The sequence below is a fragment of the Camponotus floridanus genome, unplaced genomic scaffold (assembly GCF_003227725.1).
Source record: "Camponotus floridanus strain SB8 unplaced genomic scaffold, Cflo_v7.5 scaffold115, whole genome shotgun sequence".
NCBI classification, from domain to species: Eukaryota; Metazoa; Arthropoda; class Insecta; order Hymenoptera; family Formicidae; genus Camponotus; species Camponotus floridanus.
In genome coordinates this window covers 475,248-500,564 of record NW_020229232.1, presented here as the reverse complement: position 1 = coordinate 500,564, position 25,317 = coordinate 475,248, and the positions used below count along the sequence as shown (strand labels likewise).

Here is a 25,317-nt window from a genome sequence, read left to right as displayed (position 1 = left end):
GTGATTAACAACCTGTCATTATCTGAAGAATGACATACAGCAACCGATAATATAATATTTTATGAGTCGTTACTATCCTCTTGTTCGTTTTATTGCCTATAGGTGATTAAATTGCAAAAAGTACATTGTTTATCACCATTAAATATTTTCATTTGGCGACACACGTCTTGCAAGTACACACACTTTCGTTTATTTTACTACTTATATTAAAAATGCAAAATTGCACATATTTAATACCATTTCTATTGTGTATAATTATTTATAAATAATATTTGTATAATCATTTGTAAATAATATTTTTTACGATTTTTTGAAGATGTGTGTGTACATGTGTGTGGTATTTAAGATAAGAACACTTGCGTATTAATTCACGACAATAACGATAATTCGATGAACGAGAAAGAAAGAATATTTAGAAACATATATAATTAAAAAAAATTCTATACAAACATATCTTATTAAACAGCTTTATATTTGTCACTATTGATATTATTCAACGAATTACCGTTATTGAAAATTATATACCGTTAGTGAGAAAGAAAACTTTCTTATTGAAGAAATAAAAATTTTGTTGAAATAAAATTGCTGTATAGATGTAACACGAATCATAAAAATTGGATACCATTCACTGGATATATATGAGTTAAAGCATAGAGAAATCTTGCTTAACCCAAGTGGCGCAATTAGAATGTAAATTGAAGTTATTGATGATAAAGAATTATATAATATGTAATAATAATAATTATTATAATAATAACAATTACAATCTATCATATTTAAATGCGTCAGTGTCTTTCAATAAGGCTATCACTGCTGCATAAGTAGATGGCATAAATAGATCTTGAATCATGTGATATGTCCCAAATATATCCCAAGTGACACCCAAAATCGATGAATTGTGATGAATCACACAACTTTATCGTCGCACAATTTTTTTTATAATTCCATGTAATTCATGGATTCGATTAACTAACACTTTCACAAATTAATCTCACCCAAGAATTTCCTTAGTTTGGTCACTCCTTCACTTGCGTTTTGAGATGTTGCAAGAACTCGTAATAACTAAGAGCGGATTCAAATCGATCTTCTATCAATCGTTCGATGAATAATGTCCTAAAATGACTGTCGTCCCTAAAAAATAATTAAAAAAAAAAATTGCATTATAAATATAATATATAAATCAAAATATAGATGATTCAAAAGATACGTAGATTGAAGATAATTATATATGTTTAATAACTTGCAATGTGTACAATCTCTTTTGTTATCAATTAGAAACAATATAATTACCTGATAATTTGTACAGGTACGTAATACGGCTTTTCTTCTTGCAAGCTAAATATAAAATTTCGCAACCGTTCGCTTTCTACTGTATCCAACTCTGGTAATTCGTACTGCAAAGTAAGTTTAAATGATGAATTGAATTTTTATCTTAAATCATAAATTTTTATAATTCATAAATTATAATCTTTTTAAATGCAGTTGATAAAAATTATAAAACGCTCACCATTTCTTCCGGGATAGACACGAATGCCGAAACTCCGAGTACATTTGAACAAAATATTGGGTTAATATTTTTCCCAATATAGATGAAGATTCTGTCACCAGCATCCATAAGAAAGACGCCTCGGCTATCGAGTTTTTCTGCAGATAAATGAAGTCGCGGCGGCTGTGGACACACTTTGCCATCAATGTCCTTTGAATTGCGATCATCGAGCGCATGAATAGGATATAAATCGGGAAAGACCACTTGTATTAGTTGTGCTAATGGTAATGTCTTCAATTGAAACATGGCGAATACACGATCATCCAAACGTGTACTCGTGCCGGATCTGAACGCTATCTGTAAATTCGTAACAAAAATACGAACCATAATGAACGTGTCTAAATATAAATTATGGTGTATTTTTTAGATCATTAATAACTTACACTTTTCAACAACGCGATAATATACAATGGTAGCAATTTTAAACTTCCTGGTGCGATAAGTCCTCCGCTGCCGGAAGATTGTGATAGTCGGAACGCAGACAAGACATCGATAGCAACATTTATTAATGCATCTCTAGCGTCTGATAAAGACGACTGAAGTGATCGATCGACAGCTATAAATATTTAAACAAAAGCTTTTTTAAATTTTATGTATAATTACAGGAACTAAAAATGTTTTATTATGTATGTATTATTATTAAATTTTTGTTTTATATTTTGGATTATATTTTAAGAATTTATAATTCAAAACGAAATTAAAATGAAATTAAATAAAAGATTGACTAACCCATTTTTGATAACAAGCCCACTATACATTGCTGATCTGCAGAATATAGGACATCCGATAGACTTGCCACAACTGGCAAGCACAGGGTATGTACTCTAATCCTTCGTTCACCTTTAAATATAAATATACAAAATATATATGAAATGTGAGAAAAAATTTTTCCAAAAGATATTATTACCTTTACTCGAAGTATAGAGAAGAGACGCTTGGAAGCATACATTTTGCACGTCGGAGAGATTCTCGTCAATAGAGATTTGCATGCCGAAACCAGCATCCGGATTAATGTTTGGTAAACAGAGAAGATCGGTCGACCGAACGAAGAAACTGCCGTGAAAAGCATGGATGCTGAGACCACGGGTACAGCGAAGCCGCATTACCGCCTCGAAGCCGATCTTTCTGGTCAAATAACGGCGAAACAATCTCTCCAATGTCTCACTATTCTGCAACTTTGACGCTCGAAACAGTGGCAGATGGTAAATGCAGCCACCAGTAAACTTTGACATACATGCTACAGAATATAATAAAAAAAGATTAATGTTATAAATATTTGTCAGTAACGTAAATGAATTGACAATAAGCAATACATTTTCAAATTGAACTATTTACTAATTTATACAAAGAAAGAAATTTTTCCAATTATCAAAAATCAAAATTTCTTATTTCTCAAAATATATCTGAAATTTATAGAAAAAAAGATTTATAAAATCGCAATGATTAATTATTTACAGTTACTATTTTATTGCAAAATTTAGTTTTATTAGAATAATATCCAATAAATAACTTTACTTACATAAAGTTGCCAGATCGCTGTATTGACTATTCAATAAGAACAAATCAATTGCAATCTGTTGTCCACTGCAATCCAGAGCAAATCTTTTATAAAAATCTGTTGCTGGATTAAGATGCGGCACATCTTTGTTCGCCCTAGCATTGGGGTCTTCCCGGGGCTGTAAGGCTCCTGGACCAAGATTAGGCAGACATGTTTGGAAAACAGTGACGCGTCCTCCAGTAGCGGAAAGAAGTTTTAGAGCAGCTTGAAGACCAGCGCCGAGAGCGCTGTTAGTATCGTGAGTACCGCAAAACTTGACAGATAGCTGGGCGAGAAGATCGCGAATGAGCTCCTCGCGTTCTTTCAGATTTACAATTAGGTTCTCTGGACATGGCAGGAATACGTCATCGATATCTAGCATGATCATTTCGTGCGGTTGCGATACATTATCAGGCATGCTGAAGAAATGTAAAGCAGAATCGACAGCAAGAAAACCGACTTGAGTGCGGCTGTCGCCGGGGAGACGCGATAATTCTTCAGTGATGGTGTTACAGACAATCTGCAAATAGCCACTTTCCACTGCGAGACGAGAAACATCCATGACAAAAAGATAAACAGCAGGCTGAGGTGGACGGACCTGGAAAATACACAGTATCCATTAAATTAAATGCATCGAAGAAAACAAATTTCTTATGCATACAGATTTTATAATTATAAATAATATGTAAATATTTGATCTAAAGCTGATTATTTATATTTTAGTTAGTACATATATGTAATCGAAAATAGAAAAATAAAATCACTGACCATATATTCGCTTGGCGCGATAAACTCTATCGTGCCAGTTCTGACTTCTGGTCGTCGCGCTGGATCACCATACGATTTCGTCACAGGATCAAATTGAAATTCTTCAGGAACTGCAACAAGATGCAAATATATTTAATCATCATATAATATTAAGCAATAATGTAAACAACTTAAGTATATTTATTACGTTCATTAAGTCTGAAACAAAGATTGCATTTCCATCTTCTCGAATCGACAAAATATACAAATGGGTTGATATATGTTCTGCAAGCTCGACAGCGTACGATTGTATTGCACTGTATCACTGCCAAATGCTGCTGGGACAAATAACAAATTTCACATTATTAAATTATAAAAACTTAAAAATATTTTCACAAAAAATATTTTTAAGAATTATAAAATATATTTCACATAATCTAGGTTCCTGTATAATTTAAATTATGAAAATTTTTTCACCTATATTACTTACGTTTAGATCTCTAAAAGGATGTATTAGTACGCCAAATGGCAATCTTGATTTTTGAAGAAGCGAGTTCGATTCCGGGACTTTTGTCAGTGTACACCTGAATATGCTGTAATTATTTGATACATTAAGAATGATATTTACATCCTAAAACACAGTTTCAGTAACAATAAAAATTCTAAAAATTTATTGTTTAATTTTCTTTATATATTAAATATATGCTTTCTTTTAATAAAAATCTCCATATCTTAGATAAAAAAATAAAGAAAAGGAAAAAATATCAATAAATATATGAAACAGACTAAATGAGAGCCAAGTGCGAAAAGCAAAGTGCAATTTTTCACTTTATAATGAAACTCTATGATGAAACAAAGATATCTCCTCATGATTTCAACTATGAGAAGAGAAATTCTGGGCTGTGAGAGAAGCATTGTGCAATATTCAAGTGTTCGAAATGTGTTTTCATAAATACTATTAGGATTGCAGAGAAGCAATTCATTTACTTATCAATATTATAACAAATATAATTTTGCTAATGATCCGATCTAGCAACCGAACTGTTCAAATAATTAATGCACTACACATAATATGAAAAAATTATGTTCTCATTTAATTCCTTCATTGACATATATCAGAGTTTACAATTTCTAAAAAAGGAAAAACTTACTCAGGATTACAGTTTACATTATCCAAGACTTCCTGATGCAATCTGATCTTTGGTGGCTCAACTTTTTCAGGTGGCAGTATATTTCTGCATTGTAAAAGATCTACCGCTTCCATCCCCTGAAAAATATTAATAATATGTTAAAGTAACACATTTATATGCTACATTCTATATACGTAACAATCAGTAAAATATTTTGATAAAAAAAATAAAAATAAATACCCATAATTTGTTGTAGCTACTTTGTGTAACGTTTAGATTGCCCATCTGATTATTTAACTGATTTAATTGGTCAGGATATATATTAGGATATCTTTTATTTAACGAATCTAATGGAACGTTCGTCATCGGACCGGGATGTTGTGAACGAGTATCGTACTAAAAATATAAATAAAATCATTAATATTATAAAATTACACAACTTCACATAGAAAACTATTAATGAAATAAAACTTAATTTTAATATTAGATGTTATAATATGTTATAATATATTATATCTTCTTAAGTTCCATTACCAGCTGTTGACTCGGAAGAGGCGGCATTCCTGGTGGCGGCGGTCTCGCATCATGTAATTGATTAGCTCCCAAAGGCGGTGCGGTCGTTCTTGGAGGTAGCATCGTAGTATTGGCAGTGTCTTGTTGTGGATATCTTCTCTGGCCAGGTAAATTTTGATGTATATTCTGACCTTGAAGAGTGTTTCCCAATCCCGTAGAATCCATGTAACCAGTAAGTAAATTCTGCTGTGGTTTCAATGGTTGAGGACTATAATTTTGAGGATTCCGTGAATCTATATTATGGCCTTGTGAACCGTGGAATAAGTTTGGTGTGCTAGAATTCAATGGTGTTGACGTTGGACTGAATAGATTCTGTTGACTGCTATATTTGAGTTGAGGATTATTTAAGCTTTCAGAAACACCGATTATCGGTTGTGATGCTTGAATATTTTGAGTTTTTGGAGACTGTATATTGGAAATCGCTGGATCTTGTTGTATGTGCCTAATTTTATTCACATGTTGACGGAGATTCGAAGGAGGTAGACTAACATTGGCTGAAGATGGAAAAGTAGGGTCACATTGACCCTGCACCAAGGTCTTATATCCAGTAAAAGATGTTTGAACTCCAGCAGTTTGATCTGTAGAGACTTGACTAGTCTTATCAATGTTACTGGATGTTCCAGAAATATCTGTGGTCCCCTGTGCAGCATTAGTAGGAAGGGGATTAGTTGTCCATTGATAACTTTGGTTTACTTTAGCAAGCTCCGGTTCGGTAGTATTTGTGAACGTCGAAGGAGCAGAGCCTGATGACAAGTTTTTGGCTAGTAAAGGCATTTGATTCAAAGGAATTGTGTTTCTATACTGAACTTCCTGATTAGGTTGGGATACAAAGGCAGTCGAAGGTGTACTGACTGCAACATTTGAATGAGCACTAGCAGCATATTGGTTAGAAATTCCGTAAGGATTTACAGGATTATGCAATTGTGTCGTCCTAGATAGCAAAGGCAACGCATTGGAGCTTGGAGGTCCATTTATTGGTGGCATTGGTGGTCGAGGCAACTGAGGCCGATATTGATTATGAAGGTATTGAGTTGGCGATGGGTCTCTGGAAGTCTCCCTGGACGGGTCACGCGACGATTGCGATGATGGTGTACCTACGAATACGTTTAGTTATCTCAATTTTAATAAATTTTCTAAACAAGAATCAAGTATAATATTTCTAAAACTTCAATTAATAATAAATATCATTATTATTTAAATAAGATATAATTGATTATAACAACTGCTTTATAGAATTTTATGTAAATTTATTATCTTTCTTAAAATAAAATTTTATTTATATATTTAACTAAAATATTGATACAATCTATTAAGATATGGAATTCACAAAATTGTTTATTAGCAATCAATTTGTTAATCATTATTTCAAAGAAGCAAAAGATTTATTGATTGTGTTATCTCAGTTTTTATATTATGAAGTGTTAAATGTATAAAAACCTAGATGCTATTAGAAAAGTTATATGTACATTATACTTAAGATATAAAGAAGTATTTCTTTGCTCATTCATATTATTCTATTCCTTTTTCTTTACAAAAATTTACCAGTTAGATTGAACTGGGGAGACTGCACACCATTTTGTTGAGAAGCAGAATTTTGGCCATTTACTATTGGCGATGGATCATTCTTCAAGGAATTATTGGGCTCTGCATACACTGGATATTGGTAACCACTTGACTGTGACATTTTGTTCCTTTAACAGTCACACTGCAAATAAAACTTATTATTTAATAAATTAGGATAACATACGTTTAAACAGAAACATGTTTTCTATATTAAAAATTATAAATTATTGGATTTAAAATCTATCTTCATATTCAAGATAAATTTAAGATATATAATATAAAAATGCTTAGAGATTCTGCTTGAATTCTTTTTATAAGGCCCATATTCTGAATCCTCTTTTATCGATAAAAGTGCCTCTAAAAGTGGCATATAAGCCTTCTGATTGGCTACAGGCCACTTTTAAAAACTCTTTTATCGATAAAAGAGGATTCAGAATATGGACCTAAATCAACAAATGATGTAAATCGACAAATGATTTTAAATCATCAAACATTAATTAAGCACTATTGCCAGTAGCAGCAATAAGAATCTTACAATACTATCAAATTATGGGTCTACGCAAAGCAACTCATAGACTATACTGAATAAGAAGTTACAGATTAAAAATTAGACAGAGTGAAAAGAAAATTAGTTATCTCAAGGAGAGGATCAGAGCTACATCGAGCTTACTCTAGGGCAATTATCATATTTATTAATCCAGAAAGAAAATATGAATTCTAGCAGGTTGACATTTGAGTCGTCAAAGCGCATTGTCAGTGCGACAAAAGGTTAAAATGCAGAACGGAATGGCTGGAATATCCGAATGCTCCTTACCTTTACAACAACGCGGGTCGTTTAAAATTAAAAACGGATGGACGCAAACTCGCGCATCACCTCGCTTATCTCCACGTAATCCTACAGGACGATATAATTGCAGCAACTCGAGAACGGACAAACAGCACACACAACATTACGTGGCAGCTCGCGCGACTGCTGCGCCAGGGCATGGATAGACGATAGCACGTGACGGTACTAGATGGCAGTAAGATACTAGAAAAAAATTGGCGCTGAAAATTTAAATTTTCCAGAGATATTTTAATTCACATTAAAGGCATCCAGATAAACTTGTCTAAATATAAGCATAAGGAAATAGATTAATTTATTCTCCTTATAGATATGCTTATGGTTCAATCAATTTTTTTTATACATATATGCTTATGCGCTATACAAATTTGTCTAAATATACCCTAAAAAGGTCATTTATTACCATGCATTCTTATCTAATGCAGCCTCCTCTTCGAGTCCAGGTTGTTATAAACTGTCGCATTTCATTGGCCTAAGATTGTAGGGACTCGTCGCGTTTCTTTCTTCTTATGATGTTTACCAGAATATCTTCTATATAATTGATAATATCAAAGCATATTCACTCTGAATATTATAATTAATTTGAAATAATTAATAATTAATTAAGAAAAAATAATTTTATAATATACGGAGCGTGTCACTACTTTATTATTCGAGTGTCATTGTACGAATGATAACAAAAATATAATAATAGCGCGTATTATTGCCGCTAAGGTCGATATTTCGGCAACGAATTATAAAATAATGATACGAAACTTCATATTATTAAATTTTCTGTTTGCGATCGCGATTAATATTGAAATATATTTATTCTATATCAAAAACAATATATGTATATATATATATATATATATACACAAAATATTAAATTATAGAAATATTTTAATTTATAGATTAATTATTCATCAAACGGCTGAAGTATCACGTAATTATTTGAACCTGCAATTAAATTGTTTTACTACTTTTCCAAAGTTAGATTTTATAGTATAATTTTTAGTTTTACACTTCAAAAAAATGACTTTTAGGAAACTATATAAATAAATAAAAAATGATATTGAAAGAAAAAAGAACACACATATACATATATAAATATACATATATAAATACATATATAAACACACATATACATATACATATATAAATAAATAATAGTAGTATTGAAAGAAATAACATACTGAAATAATTTTATGTATAATAAATTATTATCAATAACTAATTATAACTATTTTTTTATTTATATTATGATTTATATTTATATGTATTATATCGTATTATATATTGTATTGTAATATTTTGTTTATATTTATTTCTATTATCATTTACGTTTATTATTTTTTACTTTGGTCGTTGTTTCCTGAGAGAGCGTAATATACAACAGATTTTTCAAATATTATGTAAGTACTCATAAAACTGATTATTTTTAACAGTATCTCGTCTGTGATAAAGCAATATGTTTAAATAAAAAAAATATAGATAAATAATAAGAGTATATATTTTATATACTCTTGCAAATATAGGAAATATATACCTTCAATACTTTCTTGGAACGACTTCGATGAACTTATTTAACTGAAACAAAAAAATTTTTAACTGGTCGTTCTTAATTTCATCTTTTACATGTCAGATCACAAAATTATAATAAAAATTATTTGAAAAATTACAAATATATTATAGATATACATGTTTATATGTTAGATACATATTATTCTTAGTAAATCAATTATCGATTAAGTTAAGATTTTAGTCGAAATAATTCTTAAGAAAACTTTAACAAAAGTTTTATAATTAATAAATTAATAAATTAATTGCAATAATACAAGTACATCAATAGAATATATATTTCTCAATAAATAAAGTACATTTTGTAATCTGTGGATCAAATTGAATGATGATTTGGTCATCTTGGAGAAGTTGTAGTTGAGTTTTTGTATAGCTTTTTGGAATAAATGGAAGATACAACAATGGCAGCGCACATGAATGCGTAATGTTTGAATTGGTCATCCATTTTTCTAGAACACTTTTAATAATCGAATTCCTAACTTATATCCAAGGCAGTGCACAGCGCGGTTCGCAGTGCAGTAGCACGCGTCCAGATTTCAGCACTATCTTCGTTTTTGAACTGCAAAGTTTTACACGCATCAGCTAATCCACAGTTTTTGAGATGTTCTTTTAACCGGGCTAAAATAAAATTATTTAGTGTGATTAAATATTGAACAATTCTAGTGCTATAGCTAATTCTTTTTCAAATTAATACTTTTTGCCATAATACCTGATTGCACGACGCTATCCAATAAAGATAACGCATTTAACACAATATGTATGTCGAGATCCTTTGCGCGTATTTTAACAAATTCGCACATGTTACTCCCAAAGTCCGCCTCGATTAACAACTCTTCAGACTCCGTCAAACAGATCCTTGTCAGTATCGTTAGACTTAGTATTGCTTCATTTTGCATTAATGTATGCTGTGCCAGAAGCATTTTAACCAAATGTTGCACTGCTCCGTATTTGATAATTAACAAAGCAATTTGCTTGTCCCTAAAAAATATATCAATAGTTTGTGGGAATTATTTCATAAATTTCATTGAAAACGAACCTGCTATTGTTCATTATCCAAGCAATTAATCGATTCGCTTCGCCCTGAACGCCAGGATGATCCGCGGTACTGCACCATTCAACCGTTCGCTTGATCAGATCTTCTCTTCGTCCTAAGGAGATTGCTGCTTCTCCTACAGCAAGTAACTCGGCCATAATTATTACCTTATTTTCTTATTAAATTATAGTAAATATTGTTGCTATTTTAGTTTTTAAGAGAGGTTTTTATGAGTGCTCACTTTGGCCGTCTATGACTATCCTAAGCGTTCCCAGCAATTTGAAAACAACGGGAAAAGTAGGGATGTCCAACATCGGATAAAGTACATCGATCAAACCATCGGTGAGTATCAACGATTTGTTATTCACAGGTATGACGAGATTACGTAATGCGCTGAGTAAGGCGTGTTGACATCTGATATCGCCACACTTGCTATCATTTTTTTGAAGGAGTTTTAGTAGCTTCCGATGAATACCCTCTTCGACCATATGCTTACAATGTACGTCGGTGCGTGCAAAGTTGCACATAGCTAAAACGGCGGTAATTTGTAAGTCTTCATCGATGCTCTCTAGCCAGTCTACCAACTTTTTATAGACAGCCCCTTTGCTATCATCATAAAGGAAGTTCATACTGTCATCTAGACAGAAAGTAGTATATTTATTAGAACAAATAATACTGGATTTGAGAGCTCATCTCAGAACTCACCTCCGGTTAAGATCAAAACGATCAAGTTACAAGCAATTTTCACAACAAACCGTGTTTCTTCGTCATTGCAATGTGGACCATGTTTTTCTAATAATTTGAGGAGTAAGTCGCACACTCCTGTTTTGGCTAGCAATAACTTTACTTTTTCTAAAAAGTTGAAATTATATTATTGATAATTATTATTATAATTATAACTATAATTTATAATTATTACTTCAATTTAACTCATTCATGTGTTTTAAATCTAATGTTTCGAATAAATTCAGAATTAAATCTAATTATATTAAGATATTTTTACTTTATTTCATTTTAATTTACACGAAGAGATTAATTTAAATTAATTTAATCTACATTTAATTATTAATCAATGAAATTATCATTAATTTACCATCTTCGGCCTGGCCATGTAATAATTCCAAACACATTTCACATAATTCAGAGGAAGTGTCACTGATGAATACATCAATCAGAATTTTCGTTAATCTCTCATCAAGAAATATAATGTTCGTGCCATTTAATAAGCTAAGAATGAGTAATGCATATACTGTCCTTTCACCATCGCTGGTCCTATCTTCCTCCAAGATACTACAAATAGTGGATACTATGTCTTGTTTGAGTGCCTGATGGAATATATATAATTATAATTGTTGCCTTTCCATCGTGCTTTTAACACCATTGATGATTATTTTATTCAGTGTTTATAGCATATATATTCTCAAAGAAATGTAGCTTCTCTCTGTTCAAGTATTACCTCTTCATACAATGCTTCCTGATCCACCAAAAAATTTAATAAAGAACCAGTGGCCACACTTCGCAGAAAACTGGCCCCCTTAGCATCCTTTAATGCAATACTTTTCTTCAGCACTGTTAAAATTACTTTCAATCCATCCTGCTCCTGCACCAATTTTTTACCATTCTCTGTAAAATAAATGTTCCTCATTGAAGCTTATATATTTTTTATCATGGTTACTACACAATTGTATAAATTAATAATATATTTAAAACTATTATATATATCTTTTCATGATAACAAATATTTATAATTTTTTTAATAACAAATATTTATATCTGCATGATAACAAATGATCTGATGCTTGATATATAAATATAATTTATATAATAAATATATATAATAATTTATATATATAAATATATATAAATCTATCAAAATGGAAACTTTGACTTTTATTTTGGATAGTTATATAAGATAAATTCATATGTAATGTTCAAATTCTTATATAAATGCGACTGTTACAACAACCATTATCATAACAGATATTTCCTATAGCTCTGGAAGCTGGCGTCAGTATATCTATATCGTTCTTTTTTAGCAACTCAATCAATGCTTGTACCAACTCTGTATTAGTACATTTCTCCCTTCCTTTTTCAGTCTTTGCAATCTCTGCAATGGCTTTTGTTGTATTTACTACAATCTGTTTAGACTTGTGTCCAAGCAACATCAGAAAAACTTCATCAATGACTAGTTCCGATGTCTCTAAAACCATATACTAATTAATAACAACTTTATATAATACAATATTAAATTACATGAGCGACGATAAATGGGAAAGAAACAAAAAATATAAAATGTTAGTCACACATCCAAATCTATTATAATACAATTCAATGTATATTGCAATTCTCTCATTATACCTTCAATTGAAGTTTTGCTAACATTCGCCATAGAATCCAATATCTGAATGATATTAGGACATTCATCTTGTGAGATATCAAGTTTTACAGCGTGTTTTAAATCATCAACGAGTTCATCGATGTTATGCTTTACTTCGCCTGTAACATACATTAAAAGAAATCTATGTTCTTTCGTCTTTTTAAAAGTAGAGAAAAACGAAAAAGATATGTGAAATGAAAAACAACAGGATTTTACCTTCCATTTCCATGTTGAGGGCCAACGTTGAGAATTCACAAAACTCGACTTGCCTGAATGTCAAACGTGCTTCACGATTTTAACGAAATACTAAAAAAAATTCCCGGCAACCTTTTTGCTCACTCTTGACATATGGAATTAATGGCCGGGTTCTGTAAAATGCGCGCATATATCTACAATCTACGTATACGTTAGATGTATTATTATTCGATTACTAAATGGTTATTCCGCATGTGTAAACGCGTGGGCACTTTAAAAATGGCGGAGTAACCGTCAAGATACTTTTCTTCGAATACGATGGCGGAATCGAAGGATGCTGCGAATACGTCCGTTGTAAAATCTGCAAAACAGAAAGAGAAAATATACGGTAAGTTTAAGAATTATAGAAGTTGTAAAGTATATCCGTATTGCCGCACATATATCGTGCGCTGTCCAAGCTAACCTCATTATCCATGAAAGCGTTTTCTCTCTATCTCTGATACACGTGTCACTAACATATAAAAAGCTGCAAACTGTAATTTTTCATACGATTATTAACATAGAAAAATATTCATTTTAATATTAACGTTGCTCAGAAAAACTCCATTAGTTATTACGCAGTGTGCTTTATACATTTTATCATGAATACAAAAATTATTCAAAATACTGAAAAAATTCAAAATACTGGATAAAAAACAAGAAGTTTTGATCATAAGTGATATTTTTCACGACTGTGAAATTAATATTTCAATTTTTTTTACCTGTTATAATTTTAATATTATATAACATACATCATACTGTTTGCATTTATATTTTTATAATCAATTAAGCTTCAATTCCAGCTTGTCTCTTTTTTTTATCTTTTTCATTATTTTCCGTTAATATTCACGCAATACATTACATGTTTTTTCAATAAATTTATTTATATTTCCATAGCTGCAGTATTTCTAAGCACCGTCGCAAGTATTTCTGCCTTTGCTGGTTTTGCCAGAGCCGTGGGGGTTACCAAAAAGCAAGATCCAAAACACTTTGGAGAAGGAATTTCTGGCGTTAGAGGAATTAACGAAACAGGAGCATCATTAGCAATACGAGCCCTTGGCTGGGGCTCGCTTTTTGCTATCACAGGATGTGGCTTATTTTTCTATGGAATCTGGAAAATCTCTGGAGCCACTAATGCAGAAGAATTTAGGTTTAAAATGGGTTCCTTATTACCAAAAATACCAAAGAATAATCCACCTCAAAGTAGAACAGAATTTGAGGGCTTGACAGACCTATTAACGTACATCTCTGAAGATTGGGGACAAAATAAAGAAGTAAGTCTAATTTTAATAGATGTCTACATTTTTTTTAGAAATTTGCAATGTCTAAAATTTATAAACATTCAATATTGATATATATTAAGATATTGTGTAGAAAGATATTGAAAAGCTTTTTAAAATTTTGCAAATTCTCAATCTTCTTTTAAAATCCTCACAATATTAAGATAAAACTATTTGCAAGTATTGGCTAATAGAAAATTAATCGAGATATGATTATTATATTTAGACAATTGTCTAAAAAAATTATTAAAATATTTTTAGATATATTCATATAATTAATTATAATTAATTATAAAAATATAAAATTTGTTTGTAACGGATGATTAACGCGCGATAATTTCTTTTGTAATTTTTTGTTGTAGGAATAAAGACTTGAATGTACATAATGTATGTATCTTGTTTGTGACCAATGGGTCACTACTGACATCTAATAACTTTACGAATCGCATGATCAGACGAGAGTCGTACGATCGTACACGTGAATCACGCATGAGTTCATCGCGTGTTTGCAAATAACTCATTGTGCGTCTGTTAACAAGATTGAATAAGTTGTTTTGTCGTAAATTAAAAATCGTAACTAAATTAATTCTAGCGAATTAACTTGTGGATAAATATTTTATATATTTATTGTGTATATATATATATATATATAAATAAATATATATATATATATATATATATATATATATATTTAATTACATACAATATTATCTAAATAAAAATTATAAAATTATAATATTCAAGGAATGTCATTATTAACATCAAATTAAAAAGAGTAATTAATTTAATAAATGTTGTTACTATGATTATATTATATTAATTATTCGCAAATAAAAAAATAGTTTTTTTTCTATTTTAGATCAAAATAACGAGCATGAAATTTTACGATCCATACAAACTAGAGAATTTATTTTAACAGTTTTAATTATTATTCGGAAAAAATCAAAGTGTGATAATAAAATATTAATGGGAGAAAATACTATTAGAAAATACTATTATTATATTAGAAAGTCTTATAGTTAGCAAAATATTTAATCTGCACTTTTATATTTGGATTTGTGCGCTATTGCTTTACATTATTTTTTATTTAAGCTATGAAATTACTAAGTTATTTATAGTCGATGAATTTTAAAAAAGATTTAAGATTCATAAGAATTACTATAATCTAAAAACTTGAAGATTTATTCTAATTAATTCTAATTTGCACTTTAGAAAATTTGCAATATTTCGGAGAAATATTTTTAAATATTAATTGTTCGATCTTTGTTTTTCTAAAATTATGTAATTTAAAAAATTATATAATTTAAAAACTAATAAATGTGGAAAACTAGTTATTTAGAAATTTTTGCTTATTTAGAAATTTTTGTATAAAAGGTTTTAAATTATATAAAAAATATAAGATTCAAATTTGTTATTTCGTAAATAATCCATATAAATACATCAAATATTAATTTTTCATGTGAGTGCAAACTTCAATATTTCTTACAAATAAAGTTCAAGATGAATTTTGAATTCTTCTCTCTTTCGATATCAAAAAGAAATACAATAAAAATGCGCTCTTTCATACTAAATCACACAGAAACCATCGAATACTAATTTTTAAAAATTACACGATTTTGCAAAAAAAGAAAAAAAACACTCAGAAGTAAATATTTAATACCATATATCTCCACAAATATAGCAGATTTGATAAAGAACTTGGCACAAATCACATTTTTAAAGATTCTTCGATTATATTTTAGTAATTAAAATCTCAGGAGATCATTTTAAATACTATAAAAAAGCAATTAATCTTATTTTATTAAAATATCACGTATAAGAACGCATCGCACATGTCTTATTAATAAAAAAAAGATTCAACAAATTTTCCAGTACCATATCAATATTGCGGTAAAAAAGTTGATCGTGCACTATCTATAAAAGATATATCACGTTAAAAGAACGTGAGGTTTTATATACTTTGTATACTTATGTTAAATTAAAGAGATACGAAGGTGATCTTGAAATAACGATTGCATAAGAAACAACAGCATAATAGTAAATAATTAATAATGCATGAAGAAGAGTATGTTTTATTAATCGTCGATTTATATTTATGAAATACCAATTTAATATTTTAATGAAATTGAATATTTTATTACGATAAAACCAATTGAATATTTATATTTTACTTGGAAATTGTAATTTTTTGACGGAATATGTATTTGTTACAATTCGTAATTTCGTAAGTTAAAATTTGACATATTTGCACAGTAAATTCGTAAGCAATTATTAAAAACGCGCATTTCTCCGCGATTAATTAAATTGATAATTTACTTGACGATTACAACTTTTTCTCCCGCGAGAGTATATTAGACAGTCAACAATATTCATAATTATTTATTTGAGATGTCTTTTAAAGTTTCTCGACGGTACAGATTTTAATCTATATATTTAATCTAATATGATGCGAATTTGATATGAGCTTGATATCAATGAATTTGATAAAAAACGCCTTTTTTATGCTTGCAACAAATTCATTCCGTCAATACGAAATATGCAAGCTATTCTCTAAATAGTTTATTAATCGAAAATAAATTAATAAAAATTCTGAAATTTTTCAAGAATTTGTATGTCTGTAAATAAAAGTTGCGAATGTTTGATCATATGACCATTAAGAATTTCGTTATCATATGACCATTAAGGAGTTCGTCAAATAGATTTTTATGTACTTTGGACAGATTGACTACAAACAATAGCATCGTATACGTTTCTTAACACATTCCTTTATGCATTATTTAGGTCGAGATTTTTACATTGACGCGAACAGCTAAATTTTTATAAAATGAAAGAATACACCTAAAATATTTTCTTTCCAATATTTGTGGTCATTGATCTATGGATCATAAGTTAACTCTGCTTAAACAGTAAGTACAAAAAAAGATCGTTTAATTAATTCCTCTCTTCATTTAAAATTGAAATGACTGCGAAAAAAATTTTAGAAATCTTCGCTCGTAAAGTTTATGATAATTAAACCACTGTGGGATATTGTAGGAACAAGTGAGGATTCGGTAAATATCGTGCAGGACTTATGATGAGAAATTATTATTTACACATGTATATATATCTGATCTTATATAAATTATTATTAAATAATATCAATATTAAATTGCACAAAAAAGAGAAATGTAGAGAGTAACAAAATCATAATAACAATGTTGTGCAACAGCCGGTCAGACCTAAAGAAATGCATGTGCACGCTTACGCGCGTTTCCACAATTATATACGAAAGTAGTTCTTTATTAATTACATATAAAAAAATGAAAAGGAGTATCGCTACATTTCTCGAGTGAATCTCCTTTTCAAGATACTTTCCGCGCATAAGCGGATATTAATTGGCTATATATCCTACGATCTAAAGATCTTGAAAAATTTAGATTTAAGGAGATCGACGCAGACCGTAGGATATGAAGATTACATGAAATATGAATCCTAGGTTCTCGTTAATTCGAAACTTTACGAATTCATTATTTTATAAGACCTAAATATTAGGATAAAAGAATTCTGAAAAATACATACATTTTAAATATGCATATTTTAATCTCTACCGATTCGCGAGGATTTACAGATTCATGAATCCTAGGATATAAAGATCCTGAGAAATAGCACCCAAAATCTATAACCTCTAGGATATACGGCTTCTAGAATCTGAGGATTTAAAGAGAAGTTGGTTTCTAGGCTCTATGGACTTAAAATTCGATGATTCCTAGAAATGTATATGATTTTCTACATATATATGAAAGAGAATTTATTTAGATTCTTATAGGATATAGATCCTACAAATAATCTTAAAGATTTAGAGTTATCCTATACGCTTTAGGCTCTATATAACTTCAAGTTTTTCGGCACTAATTGACATAATAATTTTAATAATTAGAATTAAAGTTTTGTGCAATAAATATAATTTCAATCGGATTAGACACAATAATTTAATAAAAGTAATATTTATAATGAGCTTTCTCTAATTCGATTTAAGAATACATACATGTATTCATAAACCAAACATTTATATTTTTACAAACATGTATTTGTATTTTTATTATTAACAAAATTAACATAAGACAAATTGTATTGTAAAAATATAATATTAATAAAAAAATATAATGCTCATTAATTTTATTTAACATGCAGTTATTATTTAATCAAATAATCTTTAAATACAGAAAAAATAAAATATTATAATTTAAAATTCACATCACAGTTCAAAAATCATCAGTTTAATAGTAATAGCCATTAAGTGCGTGAATCCTAGAAGCCGTTAAACCCTAATATCTTCTAATATAAATAGATCCTGGATGTACATGGCTACGTCGACCAGCGGCGTGAAAAAGAAACAGAAAGAAAAAAGAAAGAGAAAAAAATAAAAAGAGAAATAAAACGGCAAAAAGATAGAGAAAAAGACGTCCGAGCGTCTTGGTGCGCTGGTTACCGCCTTAGTTGGCTTTGAGCTTATCATTATAACCGATGTGACCAGGTTCGCTGTTAGCAAAATGCTTCTTGTTGGCCTTCTTTCTGGCTAGATACGTCTTGTGGAAGAATCGCGCGAATAGGACAAAATAGCTGAAGTACATCGCAAAACTAAAACGAATATTCATGCGAGTAATATGGCAGTCCACTTTGCCGCTCTCCAGGTATTGGTAGGCAGATATGTTGATGGCGCAGCCGATCACCATCTGGGCGAGTTGTAGCGTAGTGATTACCATGGAGATCGCTTTAGGTGGTCTGTATCGCATTGCCTTAAGAGCGTAGTAGCTGTACATGATCGAGTGGACACAGTAGTTCATTACGACGTACCATCGCGCGGATGCGGTATGCTCCGAATACGAGAACCAAGAGTACAGTAAGACGGTAATGTGATGATACCAGTGCAGGAAGATCAACGGTTGTTTACGCAACACGATAAATATAGTGTCGCCTAATTCAGGTAGTTTCGACAACACGAACATCCATGTCCAAAAACCCGATACACAATCTTGTTCGATAAAACTGCAATCAAATTCATTATTATTAATTTATTATTCTTTTATAGTCAATATCTTATCATAGTCGATAAGAATTAATAATTTCCTTAAAAAATGTGACGTTAAATAAATTTTTTATTCTTTGTGTCTCGTGTAAATTAAATAATTGCTTCGATATAAGATACAATAAATCAATCAAAAAGCAATAGAAAGAAATTATTTTTGGTATCTGATAGCGAAAAGCAGTGTAATGCTTCTTTACCTATTAATCGACTGATATAATTTTGAATATTTAATAATAAATTGAAATGTTGTAACGCGACAATTTTTTGCTTTTTTTCATTGAGATAAAAAAATTTAAGTCATCAAGATTTAACCATATTTACAAACCGAAATATAAAGATGTTTTTATTATTTAAATCAATACTTAAGTTATATAATTAAAGAAAGAGAGAAAGGATAAAATGAAAATAATTCTCATAAACAATTATATCTCTTTCGCGTGATGAATAAATAATCGTACATCTTTTTGTGGATATTTTTTAACAAAAGAAGATCTTTCAAATCATAATATGCTAGTATATTATCATGTCGAAACATGCGTGAAATGCAGAAATATATGTATATAGCGCAAATACACTGAAAAAAAGTTCTGGGTAAACTTGCAAGATGCATTTAGTAATGCATTTTTTGAAATATTTAATTTTGATTATCAAATAAAATAATAATAACAAAATATTTAGTAATAGACATTTAGTTATAGACATTTTAAAAAATATTTTACATTTAGTAGAACCTATTAAATATTAACATCATGTAAATTATTTCGTCTTAATTATCTATATTAAAACTATTTCACTAAATTATGATGAAATAGTTTCAACTGTATAAAATTAAGACGAAATAATTTACTTGATCCTTTTTAAAATGTTTATAACTATTACTAAATATCTTGTTATTATCATTATACTTGATGATAAAAATTAAATATATTTCAAAAATACATTATTAAATGTATCTCAGAATTTTTTTTCAATGTAAGATATATATCAAAATAATAAAATTATTTGTATGTTTTTTGTTACTATTTTATGTTTATTTTTATATTATTTTAGTTATCTTTATATCTCTTTTGATAAATTTTCATATACATACAAATTTATGATTAAGCACAAATAAAAATTTAAATAAAATTTTTTCTTTGAGACTTTAAAATTCAATTCGTAATGATAAGCAAATAATTAAAAAATAATCTTGAAGGACATATAATGCATGACGATAATATATACATAATATATACATAGGTTATTGAGTGTCACAGTCATTTCGTTTCCAACAATTTTCTATTCAACTATTTAACTGCTTGAAATATTTTTATTTTTTTGCAGTGATTTTATTTCTTTGTACAAGCGAATTGAAATAAATATAATACATGTAGTTTCTGAGAGTAGTTAAAAATTTAAATTTCTTAAACTATATGGACACGTTTTTTATTAGTATAATCATCAAGGTATGAAAAAACTTACTTGAAAAGTTTAAAAAATATGCGTAAATGTTAATTTTATGGAATAATAAAGACCAACTGACCTTGGTATACAAATGCTATGGTGTAATCCATGATGCCTGAGAACGTGAATTAGTTCGGGTGCCGTTCTGGTGAAACCGATGATAGAAAAGGTAGCCAATAACGTATTCCAAAGACACAATATTCCCCTGAGTTCGAATCTGGGCCTGCTGGCCATGTAAAGTTGCCCGCCAAATATTAAGATCATGTACAATCCGCAGTAATAGAAACCATTCGTCCAATTTTTCATCATCCATTGCTTGGTCTCATAGTGACTGAATGTCTCTTCGAAATTAAAGATGTAGGAATAATTTGGGAGAGTTACCTCCATGTAATCCACCTTGTTCATCTTTGACGATTAATGATTATTACGTCAATGCTTCTGTAACAAATACGAATACATACATGATTTCTGAAAATCATCTAGAAATAATCAAATAAGGAAAAAATCTCGAAAATAAATATCATTTCTGTACATTAAGAGTTTTTCTATCATCGTAATAGATCAATTTGCTCGTGAAATCTATATCAACAATTTTTTCTTCGTCTTATTTTCTTATTTATTCTTTTTCGATATCCACGAACGATTTCTCCTTTCAAATGGATCTCTAAGAATATATTGCGGCAATATTGCAATGTCGCTGCTATGTTACAACAATATTAATAATATTGCCGCAATATTCTGTGCTGTATGGGAGGGAAGACCACACGTTTTATGTAAATATTTATACATTTCAGGATTTACCTCGGAATGTTGAATGTTCTTCGAGACTCTCGGTATTCAAGGCTCGAAGACCAAAGAAAATAATTCTAACGATAAGAAAACGTACAATTACACCGTGCCAAGGCACGACTAGATCACGGTCTCCTCGTGGTGCCTTTTGAACGTACAGCTGCGCGCAGACACGTTCCACGGTGAAGCGGCGCACGCGTGAGCCACGAGCGCGCCAATCCGAGTTCGACGCTCGATCTCACGCGATGCACCACCTCTCGATCGATGTGCGAGAGAGACCGAAATCCAAAAGTCCAAATATACGGATTCTCGCGTTTCAACCTGCAATTTCAACGTCGCGTTGGTCGTCCTCGCGGAGGACGAGGCTCGAAACGATCGAATACAACGTTGGGAAGAGAATAAAAAAAAAAAAAAATTGTTGATATAAATTGCACTCGACAAATTGCTTCTAAATTACGCCGCGAGTAAGATTGTGATAAGTCACGCAAAAAGCATAGATTTTCTTTGATGTTGAAAAATTACGTCATTAATATAAATATTTTTATGATATACTTGTGTACTTTTTAAATAATTGATTGAAATTTATTCGAGTTTAAGTCGAGTTACGATACATGTTTTCATTCTAATTTCTATAGATCATTTAATATCGACATTTATCAACATTTATCGCTTAATCAGTTTGATTAAATATTAATGTTAACGTTTTTTTCCTGTTCGAATAATTTAGTATATAAAAAATATTGCAAAAAACATAAATTATAAAGTGAAATAATGCTCATGCATTCTGCGAAAAACTTCATCACAAATGCAAATTTGAAAATACATATGCATGGAAGAAAAAAAGATTCGCGAAGAAAATGAGGCGACTTTTTTGTCTCTACGATTATGAAGCGCGACAAATATACACACGAGACATCACCGCAAGGGGATTAATCGGAGAGATTTTTTCTGAATGATTTCCGATTTATATTCGCGCCCGCGCACGCAAAGGGCACGGAATAGCTGCCCAATTCGCTTCATTCACACGCACACACACGTATACACGCAGGCGTATCGCGTGTGCGAGTGTGTACGTGTGTGCGTATGGTGAAAATGTATTACTACATACCTATAATAGCTGGCGTTGCACCTTACAGACAATTTTCAGACCCGTCGAGCGCGACGTCGCTGGCTCTAGGCACGGACTGTGGTTCAAGCTTGGATCTGTCAAACGTCGAAAGGGAGCTCGCGTATGCGTCGCGAAAACCGGCGTATTCCAGTCGTGGGCAAGGCCACTTCCTCTATTGGAGCGCGAGTCACCGGGCGAGCGTCCGGTAGCACCGGCGCCTTCTGATTCACGAGTGTGCGATCGATAGATAAACAAATGGGGAAAATAGAGAGGTAGAGAGCGAGGCACTCTCGTCGTTGTGCGTGGATCGCTCGATCTCTTTCAATATCTCTCCGCGCTGTCAATCCTCGCCTCCTCGAGATTGTGCGCGCTCGCTCTTCCCGAATCTTGTGTCTCGGCACGAGAGCGATCGCCTCTCGGTCTCTCGCTCTCTCTCTCTCTCTTTCTCCGTGGATGTATGTGCAAAAACGCTTTGTCGTCCCAATCAACTCGCCATACTCGCACTCCACCACAAGACGAGCCGCGCGAGACTGCCGCTCGTCCGTTGCTCGTCGTCTTGTACTTTCTTGCCGCACGCACTTTTACCTTTTACCCCTTTCTTTCCACACCCGTTGTGGATTGCGACAGGCGGTGACATCTATCTCCCCACCACTGTACCGTATCCCGGTCGGCAACGCGACACCCGACCGACGCATATTGTTGCACGGGTGGCTCGACTTTGATGGTTGAGCTAGGTCGAGCGTTGCTGATCGAACGACTCTTCTGGCGTGCGTTATCGAATTGAGATAGTAGGGGTGATAGGAACATGATAGGCAAGCAAAGTCAGCTGGATAACGACGAGGACAATCAGTCGCGAATAAAACTGATAACGAATAAACGGAGATTCCTGGAAGAGAAATCTGCCCAGGTATACATTTGCCATGTTTCGATATTACTGTATGTACGTCTGCGTTTGTGCGCTAAACTTTAATGTTTTTTTTCGTTATACGTAGTTCTGAATTTTGTGCCATGATTTTTCTTTGAGATTTTTTTACAACAAAAGTTATATACATTGTAAATATGTAATTGAACTGTTATTATATGTATGACAAATATTTTTAAGATAGTAAGTTATACAATATATATATATATATATTCACAAATTTTAAAATTAAGACAAATAAAGAAATGTATGTAAAAACATTTAACATAAAAATTATAAAAACTTTTTAAAATAAATATATTAAGCATTTGAAGCAAATATACTGCTGTTGTAAAATAGTGACAAGATTAGTATTTTTATTATTTACAATATATATGTTTAAAATTACATACATATTATTTAATTACAAATTAAATACATATAAAGATTGGTACTTGTAATCCTAGAAAGCACGACAAGAAAGAAATTTTTTAACAATCGATAATGTTTAAATTACAAAAAGAACATAATTTACAGATTGAGGCAGAAATCAAAAGCTGTTTCAACGAACTAGTAAAAGTACTTCGATCTAGAGAAAAGCAACTGCTACGTCAGGCCGAAGCCATTCATAGACAACAACTTTCACTAGTAGAGACTTCATTGGACTTTCTGCCATCGTCAATAGTAGTATTGAATGATAGAAGCGAATTAGAGGAGCAAATACGTCAGTTTGGTAATATTGAAACATATGGCTTGAATGGTATTACAGTGAAGGATGCAGAGCCATATAAAGTTGTAGATTACCAAGATGCTAATAAAGATCATGTTAGCTTTGACAAGGCGATTACATGCCAAAAAATCAAAGATCAAGATCTGAGCCTTCCACGTTGCAAAGATTTTATATCCGATTATAGAACTTTACGTATTTCAAGTTTGCCTCCTACCTTCAAAAATTTACAAAATTCACAAAATGTAAAAAACAACGCATTGAAGATTTTCAAAAATACATTATCCTTGTCAGGATGTTCACCACTTTTAATTATAAAACGCAAACTTGGCCTAACACATGTATCCTTAGATGGATTACATGCCTTTGGCAAAGCATATTCACGGACTATACAGTCCCTCGAGATGTCTTATAAAAACACAGAGTCCTGTAGGCTAGATATCTTGACACATGAAGAGATTGAAAATAATTTACAAGAATTAGATAAGGAAATGTCAAGTCAGGATGACTCCGAATTGATTAGATACTCGAAACAACGAAAAAAAAACTACGAGCATCCGATACAGGTACAGCAATGGTTACAACAAATTCTTGCAGAGACTGAGATAGAACCTGCGATTCATGAAATTGGACAATTTTCAGAAATATCCAAAGTGAAACTTTGTAATAAACTGTAATCTTATTCATCAATTGGTATTTATATTGGGGCCAAAGTTTCCAGAGCTATGGAAAGCAAACTGAAAAGGCTGATCTACCTTAGAATTACATACCAGATGCTTTTAATTTATATAATCTTTCGTAAAATAAATTGATATCGTTACACATTGGAATAAAAAAGGAATATGAAAAAGGACACCAAA

At 31.0% G+C, this 25,317-nt stretch overlaps 5 protein-coding genes across 7 annotated transcripts; 2 read left to right on the top strand and 3 right to left on the bottom strand.

Annotated features, from left to right (window-relative positions):
- On the bottom strand, positions 1-8,094 carry LOC105258887 (protein transport protein Sec24A). 2 transcript variants are annotated; one of them, XM_020029891.2, is made up of 15 exons: positions 7,911-8,094; positions 7,106-7,238; positions 5,495-6,627; positions 5,201-5,356; positions 4,982-5,097; positions 4,321-4,423; positions 4,039-4,165; positions 3,852-3,961; positions 3,066-3,681; positions 2,454-2,783; positions 2,276-2,386; positions 1,930-2,102; positions 1,508-1,843; positions 1,291-1,394; positions 1-1,131 (listed from the first exon to the last, which is right to left on the bottom strand). In XM_020029891.2, exons 2-15 carry the CDS (start codon positions 7,215-7,217, stop codon positions 1,017-1,019), a joined length of 3,642 nt encoding a protein of 1,213 aa, XP_019885450.1. In that variant the 5' UTR covers positions 7,218-7,238; positions 7,911-8,094; the 3' UTR covers positions 1-1,016. The 2 variants fall into 2 exon arrangements, with proteins under 2 accessions (XP_019885450.1, XP_011268754.1); XM_011270452.3 differs by having other exon boundaries at positions 620-1,131; positions 7,076-7,238; positions 7,911-8,091.
- A 1,672-nt stretch (positions 8,095-9,766) lies between these two features.
- Positions 9,767-13,314, bottom strand: LOC105258885 (rap1 GTPase-GDP dissociation stimulator 1-B). The gene is made up of 10 exons (XM_011270448.2): positions 13,127-13,314; positions 12,892-13,029; positions 12,500-12,733; positions 11,990-12,156; positions 11,627-11,858; positions 11,239-11,385; positions 10,775-11,170; positions 10,537-10,669; positions 10,210-10,478; positions 9,767-10,118 (listed from the first exon to the last, which is right to left on the bottom strand). The coding sequence occupies exons 1-10, from the start codon at positions 13,137-13,139 to the stop codon at positions 9,976-9,978; spliced, it is 1,872 nt and encodes a 623-aa protein (XP_011268750.1). The 5' UTR covers positions 13,140-13,314; the 3' UTR covers positions 9,767-9,975.
- On the top strand, positions 13,300-14,810 carry LOC105258886 (transmembrane protein 242). The gene is made up of 3 exons (XM_011270449.3): positions 13,300-13,493; positions 14,042-14,418; positions 14,787-14,810. The coding sequence occupies exons 1-3, from the start codon at positions 13,424-13,426 to the stop codon at positions 14,790-14,792; spliced, it is 453 nt and encodes a 150-aa protein (XP_011268751.1). The 5' UTR covers positions 13,300-13,423; the 3' UTR covers positions 14,793-14,810.
- A 4,081-nt stretch (positions 14,811-18,891) lies between these two features.
- LOC105258883 (elongation of very long chain fatty acids protein 6) lies at positions 18,892-23,363 on the bottom strand. 2 transcript variants are annotated; one of them, XM_011270446.3, is made up of 3 exons: positions 22,830-23,363; positions 21,012-21,370; positions 18,892-19,449 (listed from the first exon to the last, which is right to left on the bottom strand). In XM_011270446.3, exons 2-3 carry the CDS (start codon positions 21,335-21,337, stop codon positions 18,897-18,899), a joined length of 879 nt encoding a protein of 292 aa, XP_011268748.1. In that variant the 5' UTR covers positions 21,338-21,370; positions 22,830-23,363; the 3' UTR covers positions 18,892-18,896. The 2 variants fall into 2 exon arrangements, with proteins under 2 accessions (XP_011268748.1, XP_011268749.1); XM_011270447.3 differs by lacking the exon at positions 22,830-23,363 and adding an exon at positions 21,734-21,939.
- Positions 23,364-23,465: 102 nt separating this feature from the next.
- Positions 23,466-25,165, top strand: LOC105258882. The gene is made up of 2 exons (XM_011270445.2): positions 23,466-23,736; positions 24,268-25,165. The coding sequence occupies exons 1-2, from the start codon at positions 23,635-23,637 to the stop codon at positions 25,132-25,134; spliced, it is 969 nt and encodes a 322-aa protein (XP_011268747.2). The 5' UTR covers positions 23,466-23,634; the 3' UTR covers positions 25,135-25,165.
- The last annotated feature ends 152 nt before the right edge of the window (positions 25,166-25,317 follow it).

Coding starts and splice junctions, on each gene's coding strand:
- LOC105258882 (XM_011270445.2), top strand. CDS start 23,635: ATGATAGGCAAGCAAAGTCAGCTGGATAACGACGAGGACAATCAGTCG. Junction 23,737..24,267: donor TGGAAGAGAAATCTGCCCAG/GTATACATTTGC, acceptor CATAATTTACAG/ATTGAGGCAGAAATCAAAAG.
- LOC105258886 (XM_011270449.3), top strand. CDS start 13,424: ATGGCGGAATCGAAGGATGCTGCGAATACGTCCGTTGTAAAATCTGCA. Junction 13,494..14,041: donor ACAGAAAGAGAAAATATACG/GTAAGTTTAAGA, acceptor ATATTTCCATAG/CTGCAGTATTTCTAAGCACC.
- LOC105258885 (XM_011270448.2), bottom strand. Junction 11,171..11,238: donor CGTTTTGATCTTAACCGGAG/GTGAGTTCTGAG, acceptor CTTTCTGTCTAG/ATGACAGTATGAACTTCCTT. Junction 10,119..10,209: donor GGATAGCGTCGTGCAATCAG/GTATTATGGCAA, acceptor ATTTTATTTTAG/CCCGGTTAAAAGAACATCTC.
- LOC105258883 (XM_011270446.3), bottom strand. CDS start 21,337: ATGAACAAGGTGGATTACATGGAGGTAACTCTCCCAAATTATTCCTAC. Junction 19,450..21,011: donor CATAGCATTTGTATACCAAG/GTCAGTTGGTCT, acceptor ATTTGATTGCAG/TTTTATCGAACAAGATTGTG.
- LOC105258887 (XM_011270452.3), bottom strand. CDS start 7,217: ATGTCACAGTCAAGTGGTTACCAATATCCAGTGTATGCAGAGCCCAAT. Junction 2,784..3,065: donor CAGCGATCTGGCAACTTTAT/GTAAGTAAAGTT, acceptor TATATTCTGTAG/CATGTATGTCAAAGTTTACT. Junction 2,103..2,275: donor GGGCTTGTTATCAAAAATGG/GTTAGTCAATCT, acceptor AAATATTTATAG/CTGTCGATCGATCACTTCAG.